The sequence below is a fragment of the Urocitellus parryii genome, chromosome 12 (assembly GCF_045843805.1).
Source record: "Urocitellus parryii isolate mUroPar1 chromosome 12, mUroPar1.hap1, whole genome shotgun sequence".
NCBI classification, from domain to species: domain Eukaryota; kingdom Metazoa; phylum Chordata; class Mammalia; order Rodentia; family Sciuridae; genus Urocitellus; species Urocitellus parryii.
In genome coordinates this window covers 37,475,292-37,488,652 of record NC_135542.1, presented here as the reverse complement: position 1 = coordinate 37,488,652, position 13,361 = coordinate 37,475,292, and the positions used below count along the sequence as shown (strand labels likewise).

Genomic DNA, 13,361 nt, shown 5'->3' with positions numbered 1-13,361 from the left:
AATCGGGATCAATTACCCCGGGACTTATCATAAGTCCTTTTAGCGTAGAAGAACTACGTCCTAACAATAAGCCTACTGTTCCTTGGGGAAGAGGTCCTTTTACTCCTGTGGGAATGATTTGAACTCCCATCTCTGGAGTTAGTACTGCTCTGGCGGAGGCGCAGATGTCCAACCCTGCGCTCCCTCTGGTTCGTCTGATGAGAGATCGGATGGATAATGTGTCCTGGGTACTACCCTGATGGGGTTGCTGGGTTCCTCCATGGTTTTTCTGGGTTCCTCCAGTGCCCCGTACATTTGTGGTCGTGGGCCCCGGAGCATTGGGCCCCCCTGTCCGTTTTTTGGCAATGGAGCCTGATGCCTTTCTCCACGATATCGTGGGTAACCACCTGGTCCTTGTCCATTTTTTGATAATGGAGTACCCTCTATGGTGGTTTGAGAACGGCATTCATTAGCCCAGTGTCTCCCTCTACGGCATCGTGGGCAAATATCTGGTGTTCTATTCCTTTGATACCTAACTTTGTTATACCTTCCTCCTATGGGGCAACTCCTTTTAAAATGTCCTGTTTGTTCACAATTGTAGCATGTTTTTGGCCTGGCATCTAAAGCCTGTTGTACTGCTGCCAAGACTTGTCCTTGTTCATTAATGTCTCTACATAATTTAATATATGTGTTTAAATCTTCATGTTTCCATGGTCTAATGACCTCTCTGCAGCAACGATTTGCTTGGTCATAAGCCAGTTGTTTTATAAATGGCATTGCTTGTTCTGTGTCACCAAAAATTTTGGAGGCTGTTTGAATAAGCCTATCTACAAAGTCAGCGTAAGGTTCATTAGGTCTCTGTATTACCTTAGATAGCTGACCTTGTAAATCTCCATGTCCTTGTAAAGTCTTCCATGCCCTAACTGCGTCTGCAGCAATCTGTGCATATACAGCAGGATCATATTGAATTTGTTGCCGCTGACCCTCATAAGGTCCTTTTCCTAGCAACATCTCTAGACTTCTTTGAGGGTAACCGGCTGCTGCATTTCGTCTAGCTGTCTCCCTGCAAAATTCCTCATTGGCAACCTTCCATAACAAATATTGTCCTCCATTTAGCACAGATCTACACATGCTAGCCCAATCTGCTGGAGTCATGTCCAAGTTAGTAATGGATTCGACCATGCTTACAGTGAAGGGTGCATGAGGACCATAGGTTGTTACAGCCTCCTTTAATTGCTTCACTGTTTTGAACTCTAACTCACGGTGAATTCGCTGCCCTCCTGCCTGCTCAAGTACAGGGCATGCTAATCTTTGAGGTCCTGTCTCAGGATCCCATCTATCAACTACGGGGGTTGAGGGGGTTGAGGGCCACTCAGCTATCTCCATAGGTGGAGCTGTTGGCTGAATTACGCCCTCTGGTGATAGATCGGTGTTAGTAGCAGCCTCCTGTTGTTGCTTCCCCCCTGATAGCTGTTTCTCCTCTAAGCTTTCTTCCTTTAAATTTTCTTCCTCTGTCTGACTAGCTTGAGAGACCTTCTCTTTTGCTTGATCTAAATTGTCTTTCTCCATGGTTTGAACCTCTAACAATTTATTTAACACTCTTTCAGTTTGTTTTTTACTAATTTCTAATCTGTTACAAAGATAACGCAACCCAAAAAGATAACACAAAACAAGACCGAAACAGAATGAAACAAAAATGGAAGAAAAAATCGTTGTATCAATTTTCCTATTTTCTGGACATGTGCATTTGTGGTCTATTTCTATCTCTTCCTCAGGGGCAAACAACTTCAAACCCTGAGCCAACCATTTTTCCCAGTCTGCCTGAGAAAATTCTAGGGATAGGCAGCTTGAAACAAAACCAAAACAAATCAAAGCAAGAACATATTGTTTTTTAAAATGGTCACCCATTCTCTTGCCTTCCCTTAGGGGTAAGCAATTTCACTTACCCCGAAGCTTCAGACGTTCCCCGTCCGGGCCGCCAAATGCCGCAGTCTGGCTGGGCACAAATCACGAGCCACTAAAGCAGGAACAAATTTTATTTTTTCTACTGCAAGAAAAAACCTCACACACGCTCCTGGGGAATCCTCCCGAAAAGCCACGAGGCTCCTCCAGCAACCCCCAGCCGGAAATATCTCTCCGGGAAAACCCTCCTCCTGCACTTCGCCAACCAATGGGAACTCCCGGGGAATCCCCGTGAGAACTAAAAATAGCGCGAGAACTCAAAATTAGCGCTAGAACTCAAAAGTAGCGGCAGAGGCGGATATTAACGCCTTGCTTGTCAATCAATACTGTTGGCAAAATGCCAGGGGCCATACAGACTCGGCTGTGGCTCTCAGCAAATATTGATTATTGCTCATGTGATGATTGTATAAAACAAAAAACTTATTCATTTACATTGAGGAATAACACAAGGATTGCATTACTTCTGTTGGCATGACTGGTGTGTTTTTTTTCAGGAGGGAGATAAATAGGAATCAAGTCATAATCAAAAAGTTGGCTTAATGAATGTGGCATGATAACAAGAGCAATTGGATCGCTGCTCAGATGTGTAATGACAGACGTCTCTAGAGTAGGGGTGGATTTGTCAGTGCATTGACCAGGATTCATACTCTCCTAGGCCATGTATTGGATCTTTCTCCTACAGTGCCTGTCCCTTTTCTATTTCCATGAGTCTCATAGTTTTTTCTGATCTACTCATTTTTTTTTTTCAATTAGAGCATTATAACTATTGATAGTGTTTGGATTCATTTTTACAATATAATACATGCAAGGAATTTTTTTTTAAATATTTATTTATTAGTTATTGGCGGACACAACATCTTTGTTTGTATGTGGTGCTGGAGGATCAAACCCGGGCCGCACGCATGCCAGGCGAGCGCGCTACCGCTTGAGCCACATCCCCAGCCCCTACATGCAAGGAATTTGATTTGATATTTTCTACGTGTACATAAAGGTGAAATTCTTTTTAGTACATATATAAGTTATAACATTATTTTGTTAAATTCATTTTATATTTCTTTCCTTTTCACTTTTTCCCTCCCTGCTTCTCATTCTTTTACTCTACTGATCTTACCTATATATTTATGATATCCTATTCCCTCCCCCACCATCTTCTTTCCCTTGTTTTGCTCTAACTTTTACATATGAGAGAAAAATGTTTGGCTGTTGATTTTCTGACTCTGATTTATTTCACTTAACATGATTTTAAGTTTATTTATTTATTTTTAAACCTAGCAGTTCTTTCTTTTTGAGAGAGAGAATTTTTTCTCAATATTTATTTTCCAGTTATCAGTGGACACAACATCTTTGTTGGTATGTGGTGCTGAGGATCGAACCCGGGCCGCACGCATGCCAGGAAAGCACGCCACCGCTTGAGCCACATCCCCAGCCCCACTTAACATGATTTTAACCATTTACCAGCAAAGCCTTTATTTCATTCTTCTTTATGGCTGAGTAAAATGTCATTGTGTATATATACAACATTTTCTCGATCTGTTCACCTACTGATGGACATTTGGGTCGATTTCCTAATTTGGCTATTATGAATTGTGCTGCTGTAAATATTGAAATGGCTGTATCACTATAGTATGCTGATTTTAGTTCTTTGGGAGAAATACCAAGGACTGGGACATCTGGGTCACATGGTATGTCTGTTCCTGGATTTTTGTGGAATCTTCACACTGCTTTCCAAAGTACTAATTTGCAGTCCCACCAGCAATGTATGATTATACCACCCCACCCCCACATCCTCACCTGAGATATTATTGTGTTCTTGATGATTGCCATTCTAACTGGAGTGAGATGGTTTTTGATTTGTGTTTCTCTGATTACTAGAGATGTTGAACGTTTTTTCATATGTTTGTTGGCCATTTGTATTTCTTTTTAAAAATTCTTTTGACCATTTGTTGATTGGGCTATTTGTGGGTTTTTTTTGTGTGTGTGTGTGGTTTTTTTTTGTTTTTGAAATCTAATTCTGGATATTAATCCCCTGTCAGAGGCCAAGATTTTCTTGCCATTCTGTAGGATGTCTCTTCACTCTCTTAATCATTTCGTTTGCTGTGCAGAAGCATTCAATTTGATGGATCCCACTTATTGATTCTTGATTTTTATTTCTTAAGCTCCGGAGGTCTTGTTTCAGTGCCTGCATCCATATGATGGAGTGTTGAGCCTATGTATTCATACATTGTCAAATTGTAGTCAAGTCTTGTTCTTACTAATCTCTAATAACACATATATGTTACATGTACTGCATATTTATATACACATACTCACTGTGCATGTGTGTATATATAAAATCTAGGCAAGATTAAGTCTTTTCCCTCTGTGGTATATATTTAAGAGAGGGGGGGATACATGTTTCTGCAGTGTACTTTGATTCTTTGAGGTTTCTAACTGCTGTCTTGACTTCTTAGAGAAAATTACTTCCTGGGACTTGTGTGACTCTTGAACATTTGAAGGCAAGGGGGAGTGAGGCCAAAGGATACAGTAGAATGACACTCAAGTTTTTACTAGGGCTACTGAGTGCTTTTCCTAAGACAAAAAAATAACTAGGAGAAGAAAACCAATGATAGATTATGTTAATTTTCAAAAAATAGGTGTAGTTAAAATTCCAGTGATCCATCTAGATGTCAGTAAATATAGGAGGCGCTTACCCTGGTGTGTAAGAAAAACATCTGTTTTGTTGGTGCAGGATGATTGAGGTTTTTTTTACCAAGTGGTGTTTATTAATTTATTTAATCTTCACAACAACCCTGTGAAGTAGGAACCATCAGTAACTATTGTATAAATGAGAAAACTAAGGTACAGAACTGTAAAAGTAAATTGCCCAACTAGGTAAGGAACATTTGTGAGTTACTATCATGTAAGTTGGTTAAAATCATGTCAATGAATGCATGTCTTTGGTTGTCTTAAAATACACTGTGGACAATTAAAATGTTTCAGAAATGAAACGTTTCCTATTGGAGCAAATTATAATTTGGTTTTCCGATTTTAGCAAGTATAGTCTTAAAGGCAGATGCCTGTTGGTCTTAAGGCAAAAAAAAAAAAAAAAAAACTCTTGAAAATTTACCTGGTCCTTTAAAAGAGTTGAGGAATACTGTCCTCAACACTGATTTTGATTTAATGCCATGCATCCTTCACACACAAGGTACTACTACTTTGCAAACTTGAATTATCACATTCAACATTTTGTAATACTTCTGTGTTTCCTCAGTTTGGGGGAGAATGAGAACTCTTCCAAGATTATGACTAGGAAATTTTTGGTTACTTGGTATTTTAGTTACTGTTAATATTCCAATTGGTACCTTCCTTTTATGCCATTACTTTGCCTTCCCACTCTAAAAAGATTCCTTCAGTAATGGCCTGAGTGGGAACATCTGTCTTTGTCTGGAAGTGTCTTTGCCTTTATGTGCTACTTTAATTGGTTATGGAATTCTAGCTGACAGTTGTTTTTCCCAGCACTTTGAAGATTCTTGATTGTTTTATGAAAAATCAACTGTCAGTCATGTTATTGTTTCTTCCTTTATAGGTAACCTGTCATTTCTCTGGTTGCTTTTAAGAATTTTCTTGTCTTTGGCATTCTGCAATTTTACCATGATGGTCTAGGTATGAATTTATTTTTATTTTATCTTGATTGAGATTTAGTGTGCATTACCAATCTGACGATGATTATATGATTACAGAGAGTCTTATCCATTACCTCTGATTAACATTTCTTCCTCGTTCTTTTTATTCTCCCCTGAAATTCCTATTTAGAAATTATCTTTAGACTTTGTATTTGTGTCATAACTTCTCTACCTTTTTTTGTCTCGTTAGTTCTTTATTCTGGGTTCTGTGTAGTTTCTTCAGATGTACCTTCCATATTATTAATTTTCCCTTCATCTACTTCTAAATACTTTAGTTGGTTTTTTTTGTTAAATTTTTTATTCTAATTTGTTATATGGCAGTAGTGCATTACAATTCATATTATACATATAGAGCACAACTTATCATATCTCTTGTTGTATCAAAGTATATTCATACCACTCGTGTCTCCATACATGTACTTTGGATAATGATGTCCATCTCATTCCACTGTCTTTTCTATCAGTTGTTTTGTTTTTATTTAAAAAAAAAAAAAAACCTTTCTCTCCTCTCAACTCCAAGCAGCCCATTCTTAATTCTTTGTATTCTTTCCTCCTGGCTTTTTTTTTTTAATCCTGATTATTTTATTTATTTAGTTAGTTTTTAGTTTTAGGTGGACACAATATTTTATTTTTATGTGGTGCAGAGGATCGAATCCAGTGCCTCATGCATGGTAGGTGAGCACTCTACCACTGAGCCACAATCCCAGCCCAATCCTGTTTATTTTAATCAGGAAAATTTTCAAACTTGTACAGGAATGAAGAAAATAATATATGTTCCCTACCCAGCTTCAATAGTTAAGGATTCTGTTTTTTTAGCCCTACCTCCAAACTCTAGTTATTTTGAAGTCTTTATCATTATCTGTTATAATTCATAAATGTTTAAATATATATCTAAATGTATCTCTCTAAAGGATTCTTTAATAATTTCAACATAACTTTTTTTATTAACACTTATTTTTTAAGTACCTGAGAAATAATCCTTCTATTTGTCTTCTGATTTCCTCATTTATTTTATGATCCCCTGAAAAAGTTTTTTTGGGGATTTTTTAGCTTTCTCTATGGAACTTACATGTGTATCTTGAATTATGGAAGTCTACCCAGTGGTTTTGTTTGTTTGTTTGTAGTACTAAGGATGGAGCCCAAGGATGCTCTACCATTGAGTTACATCCCCAGTCCTTTTTATTTATTAATTTTTTTCTTTTGAGACTAAATTTTGCTAAGTTGCGAGGCTGGCCTCAAATTTGTGATCCTTCTGCTTTAGCCTCTGAACTTGGTGTGCCTGGTTGCTTATTTTTTAAGTTTTATTTCATGGTTTTAGTAACACCAAGTTAAACAGAAATGCAAAGTACTGTGGAAGAATGAAGAGAAGATTGTACTTTGTTTTGCTTGTTATTGACTGGTGGATAGGCCGTTTGTGATATTTGAACAGACTGTGTAAATTTGTAATTGAAAATAATGTTGTATTGGTGATTTTTAGAGGCAGACATCCAACCATCTATGCTATGTTTACACTGTGGATACATAAACATTTACATATTGAAATGCATATTGTTTTATTATAATTACTTTATTTGTCTCTTATACCTTAGTTAGGACTTTTAACAAATGTTATCAAATGTAAGAGTATTTATTATCCACTAATTTTATTTTAATATAGTTAAAAGATTAAACATTAGTTATAAAAGGGAGTATTATCTGAAGGGATGAATGGGTAAGGGAAGGGAAGGCACTATTAAAAAGTAAGTCCAGGGCTGGGGGGTGTGGCTCAAGCAGTAGTACACTGATCTGGCATGCGTGGGGCACTGGGTTTGATCCTCAGCACCACATAAGACTAAAATAAAGATATTGTGTCCACTGAAAACTAAAAATAAATATTTTTTTAAAAAGTAAGTCCAAGGTGTCATTACGAAAGTTGCTTTGATTATTTTGGGACATGATGAGGTTAATATTTATAGTTGGGTTATTTCAATTAACATCTGTTTGTTTGATAAATAGGGTAATTAGTGTTTTAAAAAGTCCTACCGATTAGATGTCATCACATGTGGTTTTTAGTGCATATCTAAAGAAGTGTCTTTTATGTGAACATGAAATGTGCAGCAATAAATTTAATTCCTCACCTTGTAAGTATTGAAAAAAATACTTTGGGAATAGGGAATGTGAGTCAGTGGTAAAACAGGTGCTTAGCATACTTTAAGCCCTGAGGTCAATAATGGGGTTGGGGAAGGAAGCAAACTAGAAAGCAATATGTTACATCTCTTCTGCAGGGTGGTGGTATAGTATCTTCCAAAAGTGGATACTTCTAGGAATAAAAAAAAAAATAGTATTAATAATTATACTGGGATGGCAGCTTAAACTGAGATGATCCTGGGCAGACCAGCACATATAGTCGGTATTCTCCAGCTCCACCACTTCATTAAGGTAGTTTGTAGAGGTTTTAGGATTTGGCATAGCCTAAGTGAAAAATTTTAACGGCATTTAAGGTGGAAAGAAATTGATTAGATTTTGTAGCTGAGGGTGAGTTCTAAATGGAATGCTATGCTACCTACCATCAGCTGATCACACAGCATGATGTGTCATAAGGCTTGCTTGATCTCTATGATAAAGTTTCACTGCATTCTTAAAAAAGTTTCACAGCCTTCCAAGTTGCTAGGATTACAGGCATGTAGCACTGTGCCTGGCCCAATAATTTTTAATTAATGATAGAAAACATTTCCACAAATGATGTTATATGATTGACTTGAATCAAACCTTCAGTGTTTCATTGCTTGCTTGGTTAAGGCAGCAAAACCTTTATGAAATTTAACCCTAGTGGGTATACTCAGGGTAGAATGGGGCTTGAAGTTAGGCTTTTAGATTATAATACCCTCATTACATAGTTAAAAAAAACATACTCTTGGGAACCAATTTGCCACAAGATTGCTTAGAGCTAATGACAGTACACAAGTCATTTCCACAGATGATAATTGAATTTCTAAAGCTCTACTTGGGTTGTGTTACTGATTAAAGATTTGAGCTGGGTATGCCAGCACACATCTGTAATCCAAGTGACTCTGGAGGCTAAGACAGGAGGATCACAAGTTTGAGATTAGCCTCTGCAAGTTAGTAACATGGTCTCAAAACAACAACAGGAAAAGTGGTATGGCTGAGTGGGAGAGCACCTCTGGGTTTTGTCCCTGGTAGTATCCCCACACATACATAAACACACAGACATCTCTAATTTGAGTTTGGCCTTATGCTCCATTTTAAGGTTTTTGTTTGTTTGTAATAATGACCTAAAATTAGAGATTGAACATATTAATACTGCAGATTAATGAACTTTAATAAGCTGATAGGAAATTTGAAAAGCCTTAAAACATTTGTTTCTTATGGATTGTTTTGCTTCTGTTTTAAAGCTCTTCTTTGGTCACTTATTTTTTCCTAAATCAGATTAGTATAAAGAGAAAGCTCTATAATGAGAGATGAGCAGCTTATTTTGTTTGTAAATCAGAAATTACTTATCAGTGAGTTTATTTAGTATTGAGTGCTATGGAATACCACTGAAGACAAATTACTTTAGAAAAGTGGTTGAGGGTAATGATAGCATCTTTATGCTCTCTCAGGTTCTCAAAAAGGAGAACCTTCTGCCCCTCAGGTAACAACAGAGCACTGGCAGGAGCTCAGTCCTGCTCCAAAGCTCCCAAGAGCACAACATTTTCCAATTAAAGAGTTTATAAGGGGGATTTCTAACTTCATTGATAAGAATAATGTATCCAGAAAATTAATGGAGGAACTTTTAACTGTATAAATGTTAACATTGATTCACTACTTCTCTCTCTTGGCATCTTAGCAGTACCCCTTCTCTCCCAGTGCTGAGCTTCGAGCATCATAGGCCAGCATTCTACTATGAGCCTCATCCGTAGCCCTTTAATTAATACACTTATTTGGAAAGATTTTGAGGGAGCCAGTTGTAAGTTTGGATCTATTTGCAGGTTGTTTTTTTGTTGTTGTTATTGTTGTTTTTTTCCTCTCGGGGATCTGTATTGAGTTTTTTAAAATAATTTTTAAAATACTACCGATTAAATTGGACAGGCTGTATGCCTCAAGTTTTAGTAGCCTATATTCTATCTCATATTAATAGCCATGGATAACTAGATAGAACCATGGTCATTTTGGTAAGACTGAAGCAGCATCCATTATCTTTTAATTGGACTAAAATATGCATCATATGGGAAGACAGAATTATTCTGTACCTGTTGTTTCCTTCACAGAGAGCTAGTGGCATCTGAAAAAGAACCCATGATACCTGGCTGAAACTCCAGGATGGAAGTAATGTCCAAGTCACTTTATAAAAGCCCAACACTGTAAATCGTACGTAATGGCTGTGTGCAAACTAGTTGTTAAAATTAATAATTTTAGAAAGGAGAAGTTAGTTCATAAGTGGCTGAGTTCTAACTAATGCACTAGTAGCAGCTAACTGAATCCTCAGAAGGCAAGTTTGCTTGTAATTGTAATACAGTCCATGTCAACAGGTCCTCATGAGCAGCCTACACCTGACTCAGGAGAGACTAGTGCTAGAATGGAAATTTCTCTCATCTCTGCTTCTTACCCCAAGCCCTCTATTTAGTCAGACTTGACTTTTTTTTTTTTTTTTTTTCCTTATTTAAAAAGAAGAAGCCAGCAGTGGTGGCTCATGCTTATAATCCCAGTGATTCAGGAGGCTGAGGCAGGAGAATCACAAGTTCAAAGGCAGCCTCAGCAACTTAGTGAGGCCATGAGTAACGTAGTGCGACTTTGTTTCAAAATAAAAAGTACTGGGGTACTTTTTAAAAAGCTCAGTAGTTAAGCACCTCTGGGTTCACTCACCTGTACCCCCCCCCCAAAAAATGTTTTAAAAAGACTCAGTTTGAGATTTAGAACTTTTTTAAATGGCTGTCACTATTGCCTCCCTCCTTTAAGAAAAAAAAATGCTAAATTCAGTTCATAAAATTTTAAACTTTCAATTTTAAAATTAAAAGACATAGAGGGAAAAAATAGTGTGACTTTCTGAGATTCTGGGGAAGAGTTTGGGGTTTATTAAATAACTGTTAAAAATGTACTGGTGATGTTGAACAGAAGAAATTCTTAAAAATAATCCCTTGATTCCTTTTTCCCCTTCTGAGTGTGATGATGTGGAGCAGCGCTTGTTTGTACCTTGGGTGTGGCCCTTTGGGCCTTTTGCCACACTCCTGGCCCGACAACTTTCCAGCTTTAGCCATGGTTTTCATACTTGCCACTTTCATAATATATGAACTTCTGGGAGTTTATTACATAATTTTTCACTAATTTTATTTTAAAAACCTCAGGCCTTTTAAAATATTCCTTCAGGGGGCTGGGGATTTGACCCGGTTATAAATATAACATTTAAAACAATAATTTTTTTTTTTTAACTTTAAAGGTTTTATGTTTTTCTGTTTCTTTTCATTAAAATGACTTATGGATGCAGTAGTTGGTCTTGTTGGGTCATTTTTAAATTAGGTAAACAAGGTTTCTTGGATTAGAACTACATTTTCTTTTTTTTTTTTTAGAGAGAGAGAGAGAGAATTTTAATATTTATTTTTCAGTTTTTGGCGGACACAACATCTTTGTTGGTATGTGGTGCTGAGGATCGAACCCGGGCCGCATGCATGCCAGGCGAGCGTGCTACCACTTGAGCCACAACCCCAGCCCCAGAACTACATTTTCTAAACTTGTATTTTAGATCTGTAAAATGTCTTCATTTTCTTCAGTATGAATTTATCTGAAGTTGAAGCAGATTTACTGGGTTATTCTACAAACTCCCCACTTTGTATCATTGTTGGTACTTTTATGTCTTCTTAACTGATAGTATGTAACTATTTTTCCAAAGTGCAATCTTAATTTTCTTGCTTAGAATTTTTCACTAGTTTAACTTTGCCTGAAGCAGTTCTTCTCAAACTGTGTACCTAGGCAGGAGAACTGGCCAGTAACAGCCAGTGTTTATTGAGCACTTAACATGTGACATGGTTACATGAGCACTTAACATGTAACATTTCCCTCATTATCAAATCCAGAGCTAGTGGCATCTGAAAAAATTTATTACCAAAACAAACCTATGCAGTGGGTATTAAAATCTTAAAATTTCTAAGAGAATTTCACTATATTCCACAATATTTTAGTACCTTTTTTTTTTTTTTTTTTTTTTTTTGTGCTGGGGATTGAATCCAAGGTTGCCATACTGCCAAGCTGCATTCCCGGTCCTTTTATTTTTATTTTGAGACAGTGTCTTGCGATGTTGCTTAGATTGGCTTTGAACTTGTGGTCCTGCTGCTTCAGTCCCCCTGTCACTGAGGATTACAAGTATGTACCATTGTGCCTGGCCAAAAAAGATTTTAATTACTTAACATCAAGTAAAATCGGTAGTCTTAAAATACCATACTTGTTTTTTTGTGACTTTTTTTTTTTTTTTTAATACTCCTGGTCATACCTGGCATCTTTGGAAGTAAAAATACTTCTGTTTGAGCAGCACTGGTTTTCGTTCCATCAAGTTGCAGGTATCTTGATATGAAATCAGGGATAAAAGAAATACCCAATTTTGAAAATATGTAAAATCAGGCTGGGGTGTAACTTAGGGATAGAGCACTTGGGTTTCATCCCTGGGGCTGCTTTTTTAAAAAAAATTCAAATTCAGTTGGCATAAAATTGCTGTTTAAGTTTCTAAAGCTCATACACAGTTCCTGGGCTTGCCTTATTCTTGACAGGTGCTTGTCTATAGAGGGTACTGGACATGCTGCTTGAGGCTGTGATGATTTATTTGTTTGTTCCCTGATTGTACTCTTCTCCCTGGAACTTGATGTCTTAAATGTTTTGTTTCCCCTCCCTAAATAAAATGATTACAAATCCCTGTTTTCTTCTTGGTTCATTCATTCTTCTTGATATTCAAGTATCCCTCCCCTAGGAATTTTGTCTGACCCTTGGGGTCTCTAATAGAACCAGCTATTTAATCTCTGTGCTTTCATAGCATGTCATTTCTATATCTATTAACACTTGGTATGTAGATTGGGAGCTTCTTAGGAGCTGGGAGCGTCTTAGGAGCCGGGACCTTATCTTCAGTCTTGTATGTATTCACTCTGGCCAAATACCTGGCATGTATGCAAGGATCAATAAATGATGAATGAATGGCTGGGTAAAAGGGCAGGTTGTTTTTAATAATGTTTGCTTTACTGTTAGAAACTGTAGGCCACACGATTTAAAGCTTACAACAAGCAGTTGTAAGAACATGCTTCAAGTTCTGGCTAGAATGATATAATGTTATATTAATAATAGGCAGTTCAAATGCATGATAGGCAGAAGCATGTCATTATATTGCAAGTTCTTGTCTGTAATTAAATAGTTTTTACTAGTGTTTACTGTTTTATCTTATTTCTTTCAGGAATTGTTGGATAAGTATTTAATAGCCAATGCAACTAATCCAGAGAGTAAGGTCTTCTATCTGAAAATGAAAGGAGATTACTTCCGGTACCTTGCTGAAGTTGCCTGTGGTGATGATCGGAAACGTAAGTATATTTGACATACATGTAAAGTCAATGTATAAAAGGGAGTTGGGGAGAAGGTGACACTTATGATGATAGTCTATGTCTCCAGGCCCTTTGTAATTTAAAAGAAAATTGTGCAACTTGTATGTCATGAAAGTGAATATTGCCTTATTTGGAGCGCATGATTTGGGAGGCTAGGGCAGAAGGATCACAAATTAGAGGCCAGCTTCAGCAATTAGTAAGACCCTCT

General features: G+C 37.1%; 1 protein-coding gene across 1 annotated transcript in view; it reads left to right on the top strand.

Moving 5' to 3' along the window:
- Nucleotides 1-13,126, top strand: part of LOC113180979 (14-3-3 protein theta) — a 34,597-nt gene extending 21,471 nt beyond the window's left edge. Inside the window, exons 3-4 of the mRNA XM_077791843.1 lie at nucleotides 9,851-9,950; nucleotides 13,009-13,126. Of these exons, the coding sequence (XP_077647969.1) occupies nucleotides 9,851-9,868 (18 nt within the window). The 3' untranslated portion in view covers nucleotides 9,869-9,950; nucleotides 13,009-13,126. The remainder of the gene's footprint in view (nucleotides 1-9,850; nucleotides 9,951-13,008) is intronic.
- Nucleotides 13,127-13,361: the final 235 nt, after the last annotated feature.